The sequence below is a fragment of the Micropterus salmoides genome, unplaced genomic scaffold, assembly GCF_014851395.1.
Source record: "Micropterus salmoides isolate LMB-PRFRI ecotype aquatic unplaced genomic scaffold, ASM1485139v1 Ms_hic_scaffold_13, whole genome shotgun sequence".
NCBI lineage: Eukaryota > Metazoa > Chordata > Actinopteri > Centrarchiformes > Centrarchidae > Micropterus > Micropterus salmoides.
The window spans coordinates 12,554,160-12,568,545 of NW_024040374.1; the positions used below are offsets into that span (position 1 = coordinate 12,554,160).

The window sequence follows — 14,386 nt, forward strand, 5'->3', positions numbered from 1 at the left end:
TAAATTACTTTTTGCTAGTGGTGGCAAGTGACTAGGTAGTACTTTTACTTTGCCAAAGCTCATCTTGTAACAACCACTAAACTATTGCTATTTATCTTGATTTCCTCAAGTTATTGCAGCCATCATAATCACATTGGAATCTGCAAAACATGACCATTAGCAGTTTCCTCTGGATCATAGTCTGTAATGTGGAAGCAGCTGAGGTAATGGTAAGGGTTTATCAATCGATTGGCCTCTCTGCTAGCTTTGCCAGAATACTAAACACACTCTGCCCATTTTCTAGTGGGAAAGTGATGAATGTTTTTAGCAAGAGTTGACAGGTTTTCCCATAGAGGTGCTAAAACCATGAGAAACATACTGTGCTTTCCACATCATGTCTTCCTTTTGGGTGACGGAATGCTTTAGCAACTTGTTGGCATCTCTGTTTAGAGCTTTGTTTGCAGTTGAGGTTAAAATTTTGCTTTGGTAAGTTTTCAGCTTCCCCAGTCCATTGGGGATTAATTAAGAATATGTGTAGGTATGTATCTTTTTATCTAACAACTCTATCTATTCCCTATCTTATATTTATAGTTCAGAAAATAAGGCAGCATTGAGCTGTGTAGACAGTGTCTATGGTTAAACTGAAGCCCACATATGGCCTTAGGTTATGTTTGGTGAGGCCGTTGAACAACAATAGCGGTTGTAATTGTGTTGTGAAGTTTGTATAGCAACCAAAGGTGTATATAGAAAGTCGTTCCCTAAGGGGAGGTCCATAAATCATAACCTGGGCATTTTGCGAGCATAGATTCCCTACAGGCATGGTGAGATTCCCTCCACCCACACCAATGTTTACAGTCAGAATAATAGGGGCATCATTCAGAAGTTCCCTAGACAATTTGATACTCCCCTATTCTCTTTATCCAAGTTTCTATGTTTCCTTCAGTTCTCACCTATGACATCACCTGCCCTCCAGGCCAAGAAAAAAACAAGCAAAGACACACATGTCGGTCGCGTGTGTATTGTATTTTGTTGAAAGACGAGCTGAGCTTCTGAAAGACACCCACTCCTTTCTGGCATGGCGTCACTACAAAAGACCGATTGTTTATCTCTCTCTCTCTCTTTGTGTTTTTGGAAGTGAACACGTGTCACGTGTTCTAGAATTAGTCTATTCGGATTACCTATGAGGTAAAAAAAAATGGTGAGGCCAGTAGATTTACACTATATGTGTGCATTTATGTCATATATGGGTTTCAGTGTTGTGTGTTTGTGGTTTTATTTTAAGTGTGCCTGCTGCTGCATGTGGTTGTCTGTTTCATCTAGCCAGTTAAAGAGCCTGGTCTTGTAGCTATGAAGGGTGGGGCAGCTTGTGTATGCCTGCTGTCTAAGGCGCTTGGTTACACTGCAATTAGCAGTGGTTTTCTGGCTAACAGTAACAGTAACAGTCACAAACGTAGCACTGTAAAACAGTTGCATATATTAAGACTTCTCTTTTTAAATTTTGTTTAGATTTGATTGAATTTAGATCATTAGTCAAGGGTTAGTCAAGTGCCTTGTTTTTACTCAAAAAATGTTTTAAAAATGTTTTTAAAGAATTATCTAAGTCAGGAGGTAGTTTATATATAATCTGGCTATATATCCCTCCATTCCATTGGTATGGTTGGCCTGTAAAGTTGTCTGTCACTTTGTCTTAGCCTATGTGTTTCTGCTCATGATTGCATCTGAATGATATAGATTGTTACTGTCAGTCAGTTATGCTATTTTGAAGTACATTCAGTTCACATCTCAGCCACCGAGTCTTGTCAAAAGCAACTTGCAGTGAGTTAGTAAGAATGAATTTTCATGAAGTGTTCAGGGAACATTGAAAGTGGATCAAAAACAGTGATCATATGTGTGATCATATGTGTGTGTGTGTGTATATATATATATATATCTATCTCGATTGCTGAGACAGACATTACTGCCTGGGTGAGCAAGAATCCACAGCTTGCATTCTTGTCATGGGTCTCTCTCGCTTCTCTCTTTCTTTGTGTCTTTGTTCGCATCTTCTTAATTAAAGAGTATGCATAACCACTTGGTGTTAGGTCTGTGCTGCACCAGACGTGTCAAAAACAGAAATAGTAAGTGTGGTGGGGGGTGTCCCCAGCCCCCCTGTGTAGCTTGGGGGATTAATGGCAATTTGACAAAAACAAAGAGACGGTGCCTGGAATATCATCGGGTGGCTGTGTAATTACAAGGCAATGAGATAAGCAAATAATGACAAGATCAGGCGATTACTGAAGAAAAAAAGAAAGCAAACAGTGACTCCCCTGATAATTAAGGGATGTGAGAAGACGCTGGTTGCAAGATGGGGAGGTTACAGGGTTTGGGTTATGTGACACTTTGCTTCCAGTAGTGTCACCGACACACTGTTGTCTGCCTTCCATTTATGTGTCAGCGCCAACAAGGGGTTGTGAAAAGTGCAGCAGAGTGGCCAAGTGTGTTTATCAAAAGTAGCATGTCCTGTTGATGTGGGCAGGACCATCACCTTTTCACTGCAAGTGGCTCTGTCAAATGCTTAAAAGTGAAACATATAGTTTGGCACCATTTGTATTTAGTATTGTTTAGAACATTTAGAACTATGTTACCTCAATGCCACAGTATGTGTTTACAGTCATTTTTTTTATGTCTGTGGAGCATTTTAATGTTTTGTTAGCTATAGATAATGTATTGTGTCTGTGATCTTATGCCAGATATGAATGTTTAGAACTATGATTATGGATATGGGAGTTTGAAAAACAGCTTGAAGGACAACAAACCTTCCTTACATAAATGAAGTTCATAAGAAAAGATTAAAATTTTCTTTTTAAATTTTAAAATTTCTCCCTTTCTTTTGCAGAGTGCTAGTCCATCCTGCGTGAAGACCCGAACCTTCCCTGCGCAGTCAGGGCCTCGGCTCTCCAGCCAGGTCGAAGATCAGTCCCACCCCACCCCTCCCTGCCCCCTTTTCCCTACTGGAGCCAAGATGGCCACCAGCGGTGCCCCTCGCCTCTCCTTGCCACTCCTGTTGCCTGTCACCACGCTGCTGCTATCACTGCTGCTCACCGGCGCCCACGCCTTATGTAAGTATCAATACACTCACTAGCCATGCTACTACTGATAACTTTGCAGCTTTCCTATGTAGAAGTTCATCATTCATATCTGAAACATAGGTTAGAAAGGGGGCGTGGGGGGATTTGCAGAAGGGTGGATGATAGCAATTCTACAAACATTTCCTTCCTAGGGGCTCATCCTCATTGCCTCTCACACCAAAAGTACAGTCTTATCCACTGCTCCATAACCATCCACCACCCAAATTTCTCCACAATGCCAAAAGCTAGGTTTGTCTTGTAAAACTAAGTGCTATTTTTACATCTACATTTTATATATACTTAAAATGAATGAGCATGGGCCTCAGACATGTAGCTGTTGAAAACACTGACCGTGTGACTTCTTTTTTCTGTGATTTTTCTGTGACCGATCAGAAACCCAGACAATGTTAAATCATGGATCTCTTGAAATATTTACCATTTAGACTTGATACTTGTCTGTATATATCGTCCTCCAAACCTTCCAATGTTAGTAACAGAGGAGCGTCAGTAGTCTCTCCCACCCTGTCAACTCCTTAGGATTTGTTCTGCACCATTTCCCAGTTAAGATGGGCTTAGAGCAGCGTTAGGAGACAAAACAAAGAGGAGGCTCTGCAGAGAAATAGAAAAAGAGTGATGGCAAAGTAGGGGGCTCCCCCTTGGGTTTCATTTTTTGTAAATCCTGTGTGTGAGAGAGTTTGGGTGTGGGTAAGTATGTTGGTAAGTATGTAAAATGATTATATATGTATATATGATTATATATGTATGGCGTGGTGAATGTGTAGATCATTGTGATTGATATGCTTTTCACAATAGGAACAGGTACACCCTTTATATTTGAAAATTAGCAAAGCACAAGAAGGTATCTGCTATATCCAAGTGTAAACAAACACAAAACTAAATTAAGTCTGCAAAACCATCATGAAATGAGGAAGGTCTTAACCAAGACCAAGAGAATCCATCAAAATTGTGTGTAAGGGAGTAAGAATAAAATGGCACTTGAAAATATCAACTGATTCAGCCAAAGTGATATGTCAGACATATTGTTGCACAGTGTAGGTGCCACAACCGACATTTTCAGGAAGTTGAATCTATCTTAGGTAATTTGCAAGATAAATTGTCTGTCTTGTGTGTCTGTCTCTTTGTACGTCTCAGTTTCTGACAGTTTTTAAGTGTGTTCTGAGTGGTTCAAGATAACATGAGGAGGACTTGATTTTTCACATGTCGCAACAGAGCTGTCTACTCTTGATTGGATGGTGGTTTGAGTGTCTGGTGGCATAATTTGAGTATCTTTCAGCCCAGCTGGCTGAAAAGATCTTAAATTGAACACAGACAGATGTCAAACAGATGTCTTTGTTCTCTTCCTTTTTGCCTTGTCTGTCTGACTGACTGCAAGGCCACGTACTCTTTTTCAGAGTGAAAGTAAAGCGAAGGTGCAAGAGCTCCTTCTTGTAACATGTTGCATATTAAGACAGACAATGTTAGGACTCATTTTCTCCTGCGCTTCAACTTATCCATAGCCTATGTTTGCTCACCCTGCTTCATCTTTGATGGAGATTAGCCGCCCCCCCGTCTCTCTTACACACACACACACACACACGAACAAATACACTAACAGCAGGGCTCTCTCCCCATCTGTCAGTATCTGCCCATCTTTGTCTACCTGTGGATATGACCACTGTTTTTGCCTCGCTCTTGTTCACTCTTTGGTTATTTTTTTCTTTCTTCTTGTCTGTACACACACACAGGTTTTTCACACACAGTTTTTCGGGCCACACAGCGTCGGCCCACCACCACACACTCAAAGACTACCTTCTTTTGCTCTCTCTGATTGTCTTTCACACCCACACCCACCACACACACTCATGCACACACATACACAGAGCCCAGTGGTGCAGTTGTCCAATTATAATCACTCCCACCTGGTGGACTGAGAGGATTGAGGGGAGGGGGTAAGACACCAACACCTGGTGTCAACACTGGCTTTCTCTCTCTCACACACAGTGGGTGCCACCCTTTTGCAAAAAAGGCCCAGCTGAAAGCATGATGTCATCCCTTACTCTTACATCCCTCCCTCACTCTGTCTCTCTCGCTGCCCTCCATCCCTTTTCATTTACACTCATAAATCACAGTGAGAAGGAGACATTTTTAATCAAAAGAGAATGAAAGATTGCTCAATAAATCCCACCACCCCAACCTTAATAATACACGATTCCCTTTTTTGTGTGTGCATATTTATATTTGCATAATTAACAATAAAATGTCAAAAAAAACAACAACAAAAAAAACAACAAAAATTACAAATATGCAGTGCAGACAGCCAGTCAACAGTATCAGAAGATAAATATTAAAATAAATATTTATTCAAGACAGCAAAATTGTCTGTTACTCACACTACTGATAATTTGAGAACAATAAATACATGTAAAGATAAAGGAATAAACCAGCACACTATCACCATCTGTGTGCATGTTTTTCTTTCTCTCATTGTAATGGTATATCCTTTATTTTTTAACAGAACAATATCAAAGTTATGTTCCATCATTGGACATTAAATGGTAAAACAGCAATTGTTTTGAAAGTGGAAATCAAATAAATTATTTATAGAATTAATGCAAAATTACAACCCAGGGTGCTTTTTAGTCATGATTAAAGGGGTAAAAAGAATCAAAATAAAGACATCACTGAAGTTGTAAGTGTAACAGTGAATCAAACATAGCAGTCAAAAGGTGTGTTTCATTTTTTGCTTCAACTATCAAACCGTTGGGTTTCTGACATTGTCATGGAGGCAGATTAAAAAAAATGCTCTGTGAATATTGAAAGAGTAGGTAATTACGGAAGTTATCAGACATATGAACAGTAACTTTTAATATTAGTTTTTTGATTTATGAGCTGCGGGGTGACAGAGTTGCCATGGTGTTCACCATTTCATATACGCACACAAAAGTGGCCTAATACACACACATGCACACACACATCACCAGACACTAAAACCTTTGTGGGGCCAGAGTAATCTCAAACATCAGCTCCAATCGCTCTGCCACTATTAACAATTCCCACCATGACAAGTCCTTTAGTTTTCTCATTGGGCATTCAAATCTGGTTTTAGCCACATGGAGATGGGGAATTCTTTCTTTTCAGTTGTGTTCTGTTATTGTCCTTTGGGAGATGATAAAGGTGCAACAAGAAGCGATATTTCTTCTATAGAGGAAACGAGCTACTGCCCTATATTTTCCTGTTATTCGCCTTTGTGCCTGATGTTTTGAAGTTCAGATTTTCTGATATACTGCAATTTCTTCACTTTTCTTGAGTTAAGTGACTCTATCTTGCAATATTTGTTTGTATTTCGTGTTTGTGTTTTTGGACAGAGTTGGAGACTTATTTATCAGCATTTTTATCTGGCCTTTCACCTCCTTCTCACTTCTGCCCCCTCCTTTCTTTTGGACTTTTAGAGTCTTCAACAGTAGCATTCTTGGCAAAGTACTCCTAATAGTAATTGGCCAGAACTCACAGTGATGGGGTGAGGGTGTTCAATTATTTATATTCCTTTGAAGCTGCCAATTGGAAAAAAATGAAGCCCCTTAGTGGAGTTGTTATTTTCTTGTTCTCTTTGTTTCTTTCTCCTGGTTTCTCTCTATTGCTCTCTGTATTTCCTACTCCCTCCCTCGTTCTTTATCTTTTCCAGTCAAATTATGTTTGAGCCAACACTGTCAAGTTAATTCTGTCAAATTCAATTTTATGTGCACCCTGCTGTTGCATGCTTGGCCCCACGCTTTACTTTGTACACTGTTTTTCTCTCAGATGAGAAGAAAACAAGTAAATTTTTAATTACAGTTACAGGCATGAATCATTGCCTCTTGTAGCCTGTTGGTGCTGTCAACATTCTGAAGGTAGTTATAGGTTGAATTCTCAGAGCTGTACACTTAAAAATCTTAAATGGACTGCATTTATATAGCATTTTTCTTGTCAGCGGACTACTCAGAGCGCTTTAAAACAGAGCCGCAGGAGCGGTTAGGGGTTCAGTGTTTTGCTCAAGGACACTTCGACCCTGTCTGTGGAGTAGCCAGTGATGGAACCAGGAACCTTCCCATTACTAGATGACCCCTAATGGTACAGGGAAAGTATTGTAATGGCAGAATAAACGGTGGTTCCAATGCCACTTGTTGCATGATTCACGTGTGAGCTGTTAAGTGCGTGTGTTGTCAAAGTGATTGCTCCTTACTTGCACCTTATAAGACGGCTGAACACTGTTGACAAGGAACCTCCCCTAAAATCCCCATTGAAATCATTGTGTTAAAAGAACAAACTACCAATCAACAGTGCAGCTCTAGCTCATATGACTGATTACCAAGAGGCCACAGGACAGCATTCAGTGGGTGCCCATTCACTATCGAATTTGTTCACACAAACAAAATATTGTGGCAATAGTATGCCAAACAATCCAGAGAAATGTACCTCTAAAAGCAAGGTATTGGTCAGAAAAAAAGAGATAGCTGTCCTCTAAGCTTGCAGCCACAGTGTGGGTGATGTTCATATCTTTTCTCTTTCTTAGTCTCTTTTCAGTAATATGCTCCAGTAGTTTGAGCGATGTACTCAGTTTGACTGAACAATATGAGTGATTGAAGTGCGTGAAAGGCTCTATCCCTCGATGTTTTTTCAACAATTTTTCCTTGTATATGGCTTTACTTGGATTTAAATATAGAGAAAGATTCTGTTAGTGTTTTTTTCAGAGTTTTATATTTTATTTTCACTACAGAGATAGAAGATTGTTTTGACTCAATTTTCTTTACTCTCTTGTACTTTGTTTTGATCAGACCTATAATACCTTTGGCAATTGGAGGTGTCCTCTTCATTTAATGAGCCAACAAGTGTCAATTTCCTCAAGTGAGTTTCTAAATGACACAAAATTGGTCCCATTTCACCTCCTCTGTGTGTGCTCATATGGCCATTTTGAAATCAGCCACACACTTAAGCTAAATCCCCCTCCCCCTTGAAGAATAGAGTCTATTTATTTCCAATGGGCGGAAGGATACTTAGTGTCTATTCCTTTTTTCTTTAGCCTTTAAAAATGGTTTCAATGGGACCAATTTGGGCATATTACAAGTGTGCCACTCTTTTTAGAAATGCAGCTTCACATTGAGTAACAGTGTGGTTGGCAAAGTTTTTCACCTCTGGGCACTACACTCCAGAACTTATTTTATACTGGGTTCCCACATCCTGCCACAAGTCCCTCAAGGACTGCAAAGCCTGAGCCCTGCGACTTTGTTTGGAGTGCAGTCAACATAGATGTCACACTGTATGATGCAACGGGGAAGGGTTTCCACAAAAATATCACATCCTTACTCTCTACATGTACTGCTGAGCCTTGAAATCTGTTTTCTTTAAACAAATGAATGCATTTCCTAATGAAGTGACATTTAATTTCTTGGCAGTGGAAATAAGCTGATTTGAGATTTGCCTTGAAAGATGTGAAAATGCTAAGTAAGGCCTTTCGTTCCACTTATCGTATCAAGATGTCATGTGTTACATGAAATTTCCTCAAAAAAAGTTAAATTGTGTTCAAACAGGTAAAACAACCCTGCCTTTTTAGCAAATAGTTGAAAGGAGAACATGACATATAAGGTTACAATATGGACAATTTTCCACTGTGGGAATTGGCTGCAAAATCCAGGCCGCAGAAACTACCTTTGTGAATCATTACTTCCACAACTGCTTGGCACCCCAGCTGCCCGAAGAGCAAATCCCAATTAGCCTTTCTTCCTTAAATTTTAATTGGAAAAGCAACTGTTTCATTAACCCTAATGCTTGCACAGGCAAGGTGAGGGTTATGTAGGGATGGCGCTTGATCCTAACATGCCCTGTGGAATATGGCTACAGCTGAGATTAGTGTGTAGACAGTCTTTTCTTTTTACCCTAACTGGCAGATTACGCATGCTTATTTTAAGCATATATTCAGAAAGGTTCAGACACACCTGACACACCAGTGTTTTACTGCACAATCACAGTAAAACATAGGTTCCCCCTTCAGCATCACTATTATGAGGTAAGTATATTGCTCAAGAGCACTGTGGCAACAGATGAAGAGGGAGGGAAAGTGTATCTCCTTCAATTCTCTAACACAGAATTTTTGTTTGAAAGGTGCCAGAGACTTCTGTCCTTCCTGACAGCAGTCATATCAGAGACCACATTGTTGACTGATTGACTAAATGTTAGAACAGTTGTAGAAGATCAAAATCCCCACCTCTTTATCTTCTGAGTTGGCTCATGTTGATCTCACCGAGTTTCCAGAAAATGCCAAAAGACTAGCCTAACTTTTTTTGTCTCCTTTCTCTCTTGCTCACTTGGTTCAAGTTTTTGCAGCAGTCTGCTGGTCTTTGTTGGCAATGATTGTGTGTGAAAACCTCCAGACAAGACTGGCTTGGAGTAAAGGCTTGGTTTCCATAGTGATGGTGCTTGCCTACTCAGCCTGTGAGAATTGGTCCTGATTGATGGGGCTTGGTTGTTTAGGCCTGGAGGGTGTGTGAGTGTGTGAGAGAGAGAGGGAGTATGTGTGTCTGTTTGTATGTTTGTGTGCGTGCCGTTTATTGAATGCACATTTGGCTCAATCAGTCTATGACTCTGACTTTCCGTCTATCCCTCCATCTATATACCTGTATGGTTGTCCATGTGCTGATTAGGGCTGGGAGGGTTTGAAGTCAAGTCCAGGATTGATGGGGAAGCAGCTGTAGCAGATTGGCAGCCTGTTGATTCTTTTAGACGGGCAGGGTATGCAGGGTATTTAGACATCCTGACTGTTCAATATAGTCAAAAATACAGACGTTCCTCTTTATATTAAACTGATATGTAGTTGCTATATTGAGGTGATGTGTTGTAATATGCGCTAGGGTTGGGCCAATAGACGATGCCATCGTCCATCACCGATGGCTGACCACAGTGTTGAGCCGGCATCGTGATTTAATTCCTGCCACTGCTGCTTTGAACCTGCATCATTAAAACAGGGGGCAAGTCTTTATTTGTATTGGCCCTAGCTGAGGCTATTTACATGGCCAGATTTTTTTCTGATTAGATGATCATGAAAGACCTCTTCCTCTTCCCTCACTTGTGCGGGACCAGCTGTCGGACTTGGGCTTGTTGTTGCTGCTGCCACGTTGCACTCAGGTGGCTTCATGTTATCCCCTCAGTGTCTTGCAGAGGTGGGACCAAGTAATCGTTTCACAAGTCACAACTAAGTCTCAAGTCTTAGCACTCAAGTCCCAAGTCCAGACCGATCATGAAAGGCAAGTTCAAGTCAAGTCTCAAGTCAAGACCAACAAGTCCCAAGTTCTAAACTTTGAGTTTTGAGTCCTAAACAAGTCATAATGTGCTCTTCACCTAATTTAAAGTGATTTCGTAAGTTTAAAATAAAAAAATGTATTGAATGAAGCATTAGCCTGTACATTAACTGTACATTACCTGTACAAGCATTACCTGTAAGGCGCAGTTTCACACAACAAATATTCTATATTTTCATGAATTATATTAAATGTTCATGTAGGGCTGCTAATTATTTTGGTCAATATTGACATCACAATAATTTAACAGGATTACTCATTGACCTAGGAAACATTAATCTATTGAACTTTTAACATGTAATACTTAAAAACTATTATATATGCATTAGGTCTACTCCAAAATCCTAAATAGCCCATGAAATAAGAAATAGTAATCCAACATTATTTACTTTAAGCAGCATCTAGAGTGCAAGAGGACAGCAGCACAGTTTCCCCCAAGTTGACTGCTTTGGGTGACGGATGGGCCACTGAGGGGGCTGTGTGTGTGTGTGTGTGTGTGTTTGTGTGTGTGTGTACACGGAAGGGAGCAGGTGACAGGTGAACTACTTGAGTTGACATTACAGAACCCTGAAATACAACTGTGGAGTTTTGTCAGGAGATGCAGTGACTTAAACCAACAGTTTAAGTCCATTCATCCATCTACATTTATTCATTTTGCTGACGCTTTTATCCAAAGCGACTTACAATTGCTATATACATCAGAGGTCGCACGCCCCTGTAGCAACTAGGGATTAAGTGTCTTGCTCAGGCACACAATGGTGTCTCACAGTGGATTCGAACCCGGGTCTCTCACACCAAAGACATGTCTTATCCACCATCACCACCCCATTAACAATACCTGCTTATCCTTTGGACTATAGTGTAAAATGCCACAGGCTTACGCTATTAATGTTGAATAGGAAGTTACAGCAGTCATGTTAGCTTGAGCTGAATTAAACATCACAGCTGCTGAAAGAGAGTTTAGACTTTTAGGGAGGGATGAGAGTCTCAGCTGTAAAGGACTTATAAAACAAAACGAGTGTCATTGTGAAATGGCAATTATTGTTTTATCTTAATTAACTTGTTTTTATAATTGGTGGAAGCAGCTTCATGCAACAGCTGTGACAGTCTCTCTATACTGTTTTGACCCCCCAAAACGGAGAGCCCCCAGCTGTTGTGCATGGATCATGGGTAAAATTCATCCAGCCAGAGGGAACGATCACCAACTGTTCACAGCGCGCAGGTCATACTACACAACCCGTTGTAGGTACCGTAGAGGGAGTGAGGCGCTGGGGCATACAGGGCGTGGGTCATTGGTGTTAAAGTGAAAGTTGAGTTGCAAGTCTTCTTCGATTTTGTCAAGTCGAGTCTAAAGTCATCATTTATGTGACTCGAGTCCACACCTCTGGCGTCTTGTGTCAAGCAGTGTTGGTTTGCACATCATCCTCTCCTATGGGTGGCGTCATGGCCATATTTGCCTTGGTTTTAGTCCCGATGATAAAGATGAGTCAGCCAACACAGACGAAGCTTTGTGCACATCATCTCTGTTCAGGGGGTCCTCCAGCAAGAATATTATTATTCCCTTTCTATTCAATATTCTATGGGCCATATGTATTTAAATCCAGCTGGACTTGTCTAAGTAGGCTACATGCTATATACTCCCGTTTTTCATTGCCTTCTCCTGGTTTACTCCTTGGGTCAAAATTCTCCCAATTTCCAGTATTTCTCCCGATTTACAACAAATGTTCACAACTTTCTGTCATTTTCATTGCCTGCATGAGTGTTTCTGGCACTGTATAATGCATATTTCACCGTCTTTCACATTTCACTGTACCCCTGTATAATGTCAAGATGGTATGAAGGTATGAAAAAATAAATACAGCGCAAGCCTACTGGACTCAACACCTCAGAGGTAGTCCACTTGACTTGGTTTATTAACGCTGAACAGTGTCAATACCTTAGAAAATGTAGAAATGCCTCAAAATAAATAATAAAAATGTTATATACATGTTGGGATGCTAAATTGCTCCATTCTCTAGTCATTGGTTGTTTTTTTCCCCAAAGCAGTCTTGACGATTCCTGTGTGTCATGTGTCTGCTGTTTGGCTAATACGAAAATGAAGTTATTCTTAGTCAGGATTAGCTCCAGCAAATCAACTTCTTTAAATCAGTAACATGCAGTCGTTGATATTGCTCTCATCAACTTAGTAGACATACCAAAAACACACACAAGATTATGTCTGGTAGTACATATAGGCAGTAGAGTTTCTGTTGAGATGAAGTGGCAGTGAGTGGGATGAAAATATGTGGGATAAGTTATATTCTTTCAACTTGTTTATCGTATCCAGAGCTACTACAAGTACAACAGTAAAAAAAAGTTTCAGTTGATATCGCTCTCATCTCCATCCTCCCCCTGATTATACCTTCTTCACAGACTACCACATGAGTGGCAGGAGAAAGTGGAATTAGTTTGCTTGTAATAGTACCTCTAATAGTACCAAAAGGTCTCTATGTACTGTGAAAGATACCTATTTGTAGCAAGATGGATAACAAGTGCCCTTTTCCCAATTCTCTGCTTTTCTCTGCAAATCACTGAATGGCTGGGCGTCATTTTGTCTCCCACTTTACTAATTCAGCGGATAATGGCTCCTATTTATGACCCAGGAAGCTTTTCTCCATCAATTACTGTATTAGTCATAAAACCAGTCCCCTCCCTCCCCTTACACCCCCCTCCCCCACCAAACGACAGCAGTTATGTACTGTAAATGGAGCTGTCTCATATTCACATGCCCACCTCCCACTCTCCACCACTTTATAATCACAGTGCTGGTGTATTCTGTCTTATCAGGTCCAACAGAGGTAACGGCCAGTGGCAGGTGGTTGCTGTATTAGCTAAACAAGCGTCTGTGTGCGCAGTGTGAGTTTTTTTATTTATTTATTTTTTACTTCTGCTAGCCGGTCATGTTAGCATGCATCTGTTCTATTCTCTGGGCCTTGTGAAGATAGCCAGGCCCCCATTGCTGGTTATTTTAGCTCAGGCCATGTCCCCCTGCCAGGCAGATAAAGACAGGTCTTGTGTGCTTATCTGGGCAGTGCTGTACCGCGGTCTGTCAGAGGGAAGCTTGGGGAATAGAGAGATACTTTGGTGGAAGGGAGATATGGCCACTGCGGGTGCAGTGTCCTTTCAATGTCGTCTCTGGTAACATAAACGCACACCTTTTGGTGGAGACTTTTATACAAGGTACCTTACAGCAAAAGGTGTATATATGTTTTTAGAAAAGGTGGCACTGGTGGGAATCAAACCTGAAAAGCTCCGCGCTCTGGATAACACAAACATAAGCACACAGAAAGCAGAGGACAAGAAGGTTGCCCGCTTCAATGCTATTTTTATATCATTTGATATTTATTTCACAGGAAATCAACTAGAAGAAAAAAGAAGCGACAGGTTTTATGGGAAATATAGCTTTAATTTTTAGGATACTAGTTCTGTATAGCAAAGCACTGGAATAAAAGGAATACCTTCATCTTTTCAATGGTCAAGTTAGTTTTAGGTAGTTTTCCCTGGGACTGCCTCATCATTTAAGGTATAGTGATGTTTAAAGATGATGCACATTGCAACATCAAAGAGACAGTCCTTTAACAGTAAAGGCACACATTTGATTCCAGACAACAGTCAATGTGTGTCAACTTTTTGTGTTTGCTGTAGACACCAAACACATTCAATGCATGAAATGAATAAACATATATGCTTGAATAAACTTATCTGTTGAAAATATGGTGTGTTCTATTCCAGCACTCAGTTTTTTCTTTTTTTTTTTAAAGCAGTTTAAGCCCTGACACCACTCAACCTTTTCTACCCTGCAATTACTGGCTACGTGACAAGGTTCAAATTTACAAAAGAGAAAGGCTCAAAGTCAACAGTAACTGGCAGCAGAAGCCCAGAGGCACACAGTCGAGGGAAATTGAAAAAAAAAAAAGGTTAATTATGCTCATC

General features: G+C 40.5%; 1 protein-coding gene across 18 annotated transcripts in view; it reads left to right on the top strand.

The window, feature by feature from the left end:
* Positions 1 to 14,386, top strand: part of ptprsa (protein tyrosine phosphatase receptor type Sa) — a 242,735-nt gene that overhangs the window by 102,897 nt on the left and 125,452 nt on the right. For all 18 annotated transcript variants that reach the window (XM_038715594.1, XM_038715593.1, XM_038715601.1 and 15 more), the window contains one exon: positions 2,855 to 3,077. In XM_038715594.1, the coding sequence (XP_038571522.1) occupies positions 2,981 to 3,077 (97 nt within the window). In that variant the 5' untranslated portion in view covers positions 2,855 to 2,980. The remainder of the gene's footprint in view (positions 1 to 2,854; positions 3,078 to 14,386) is intronic.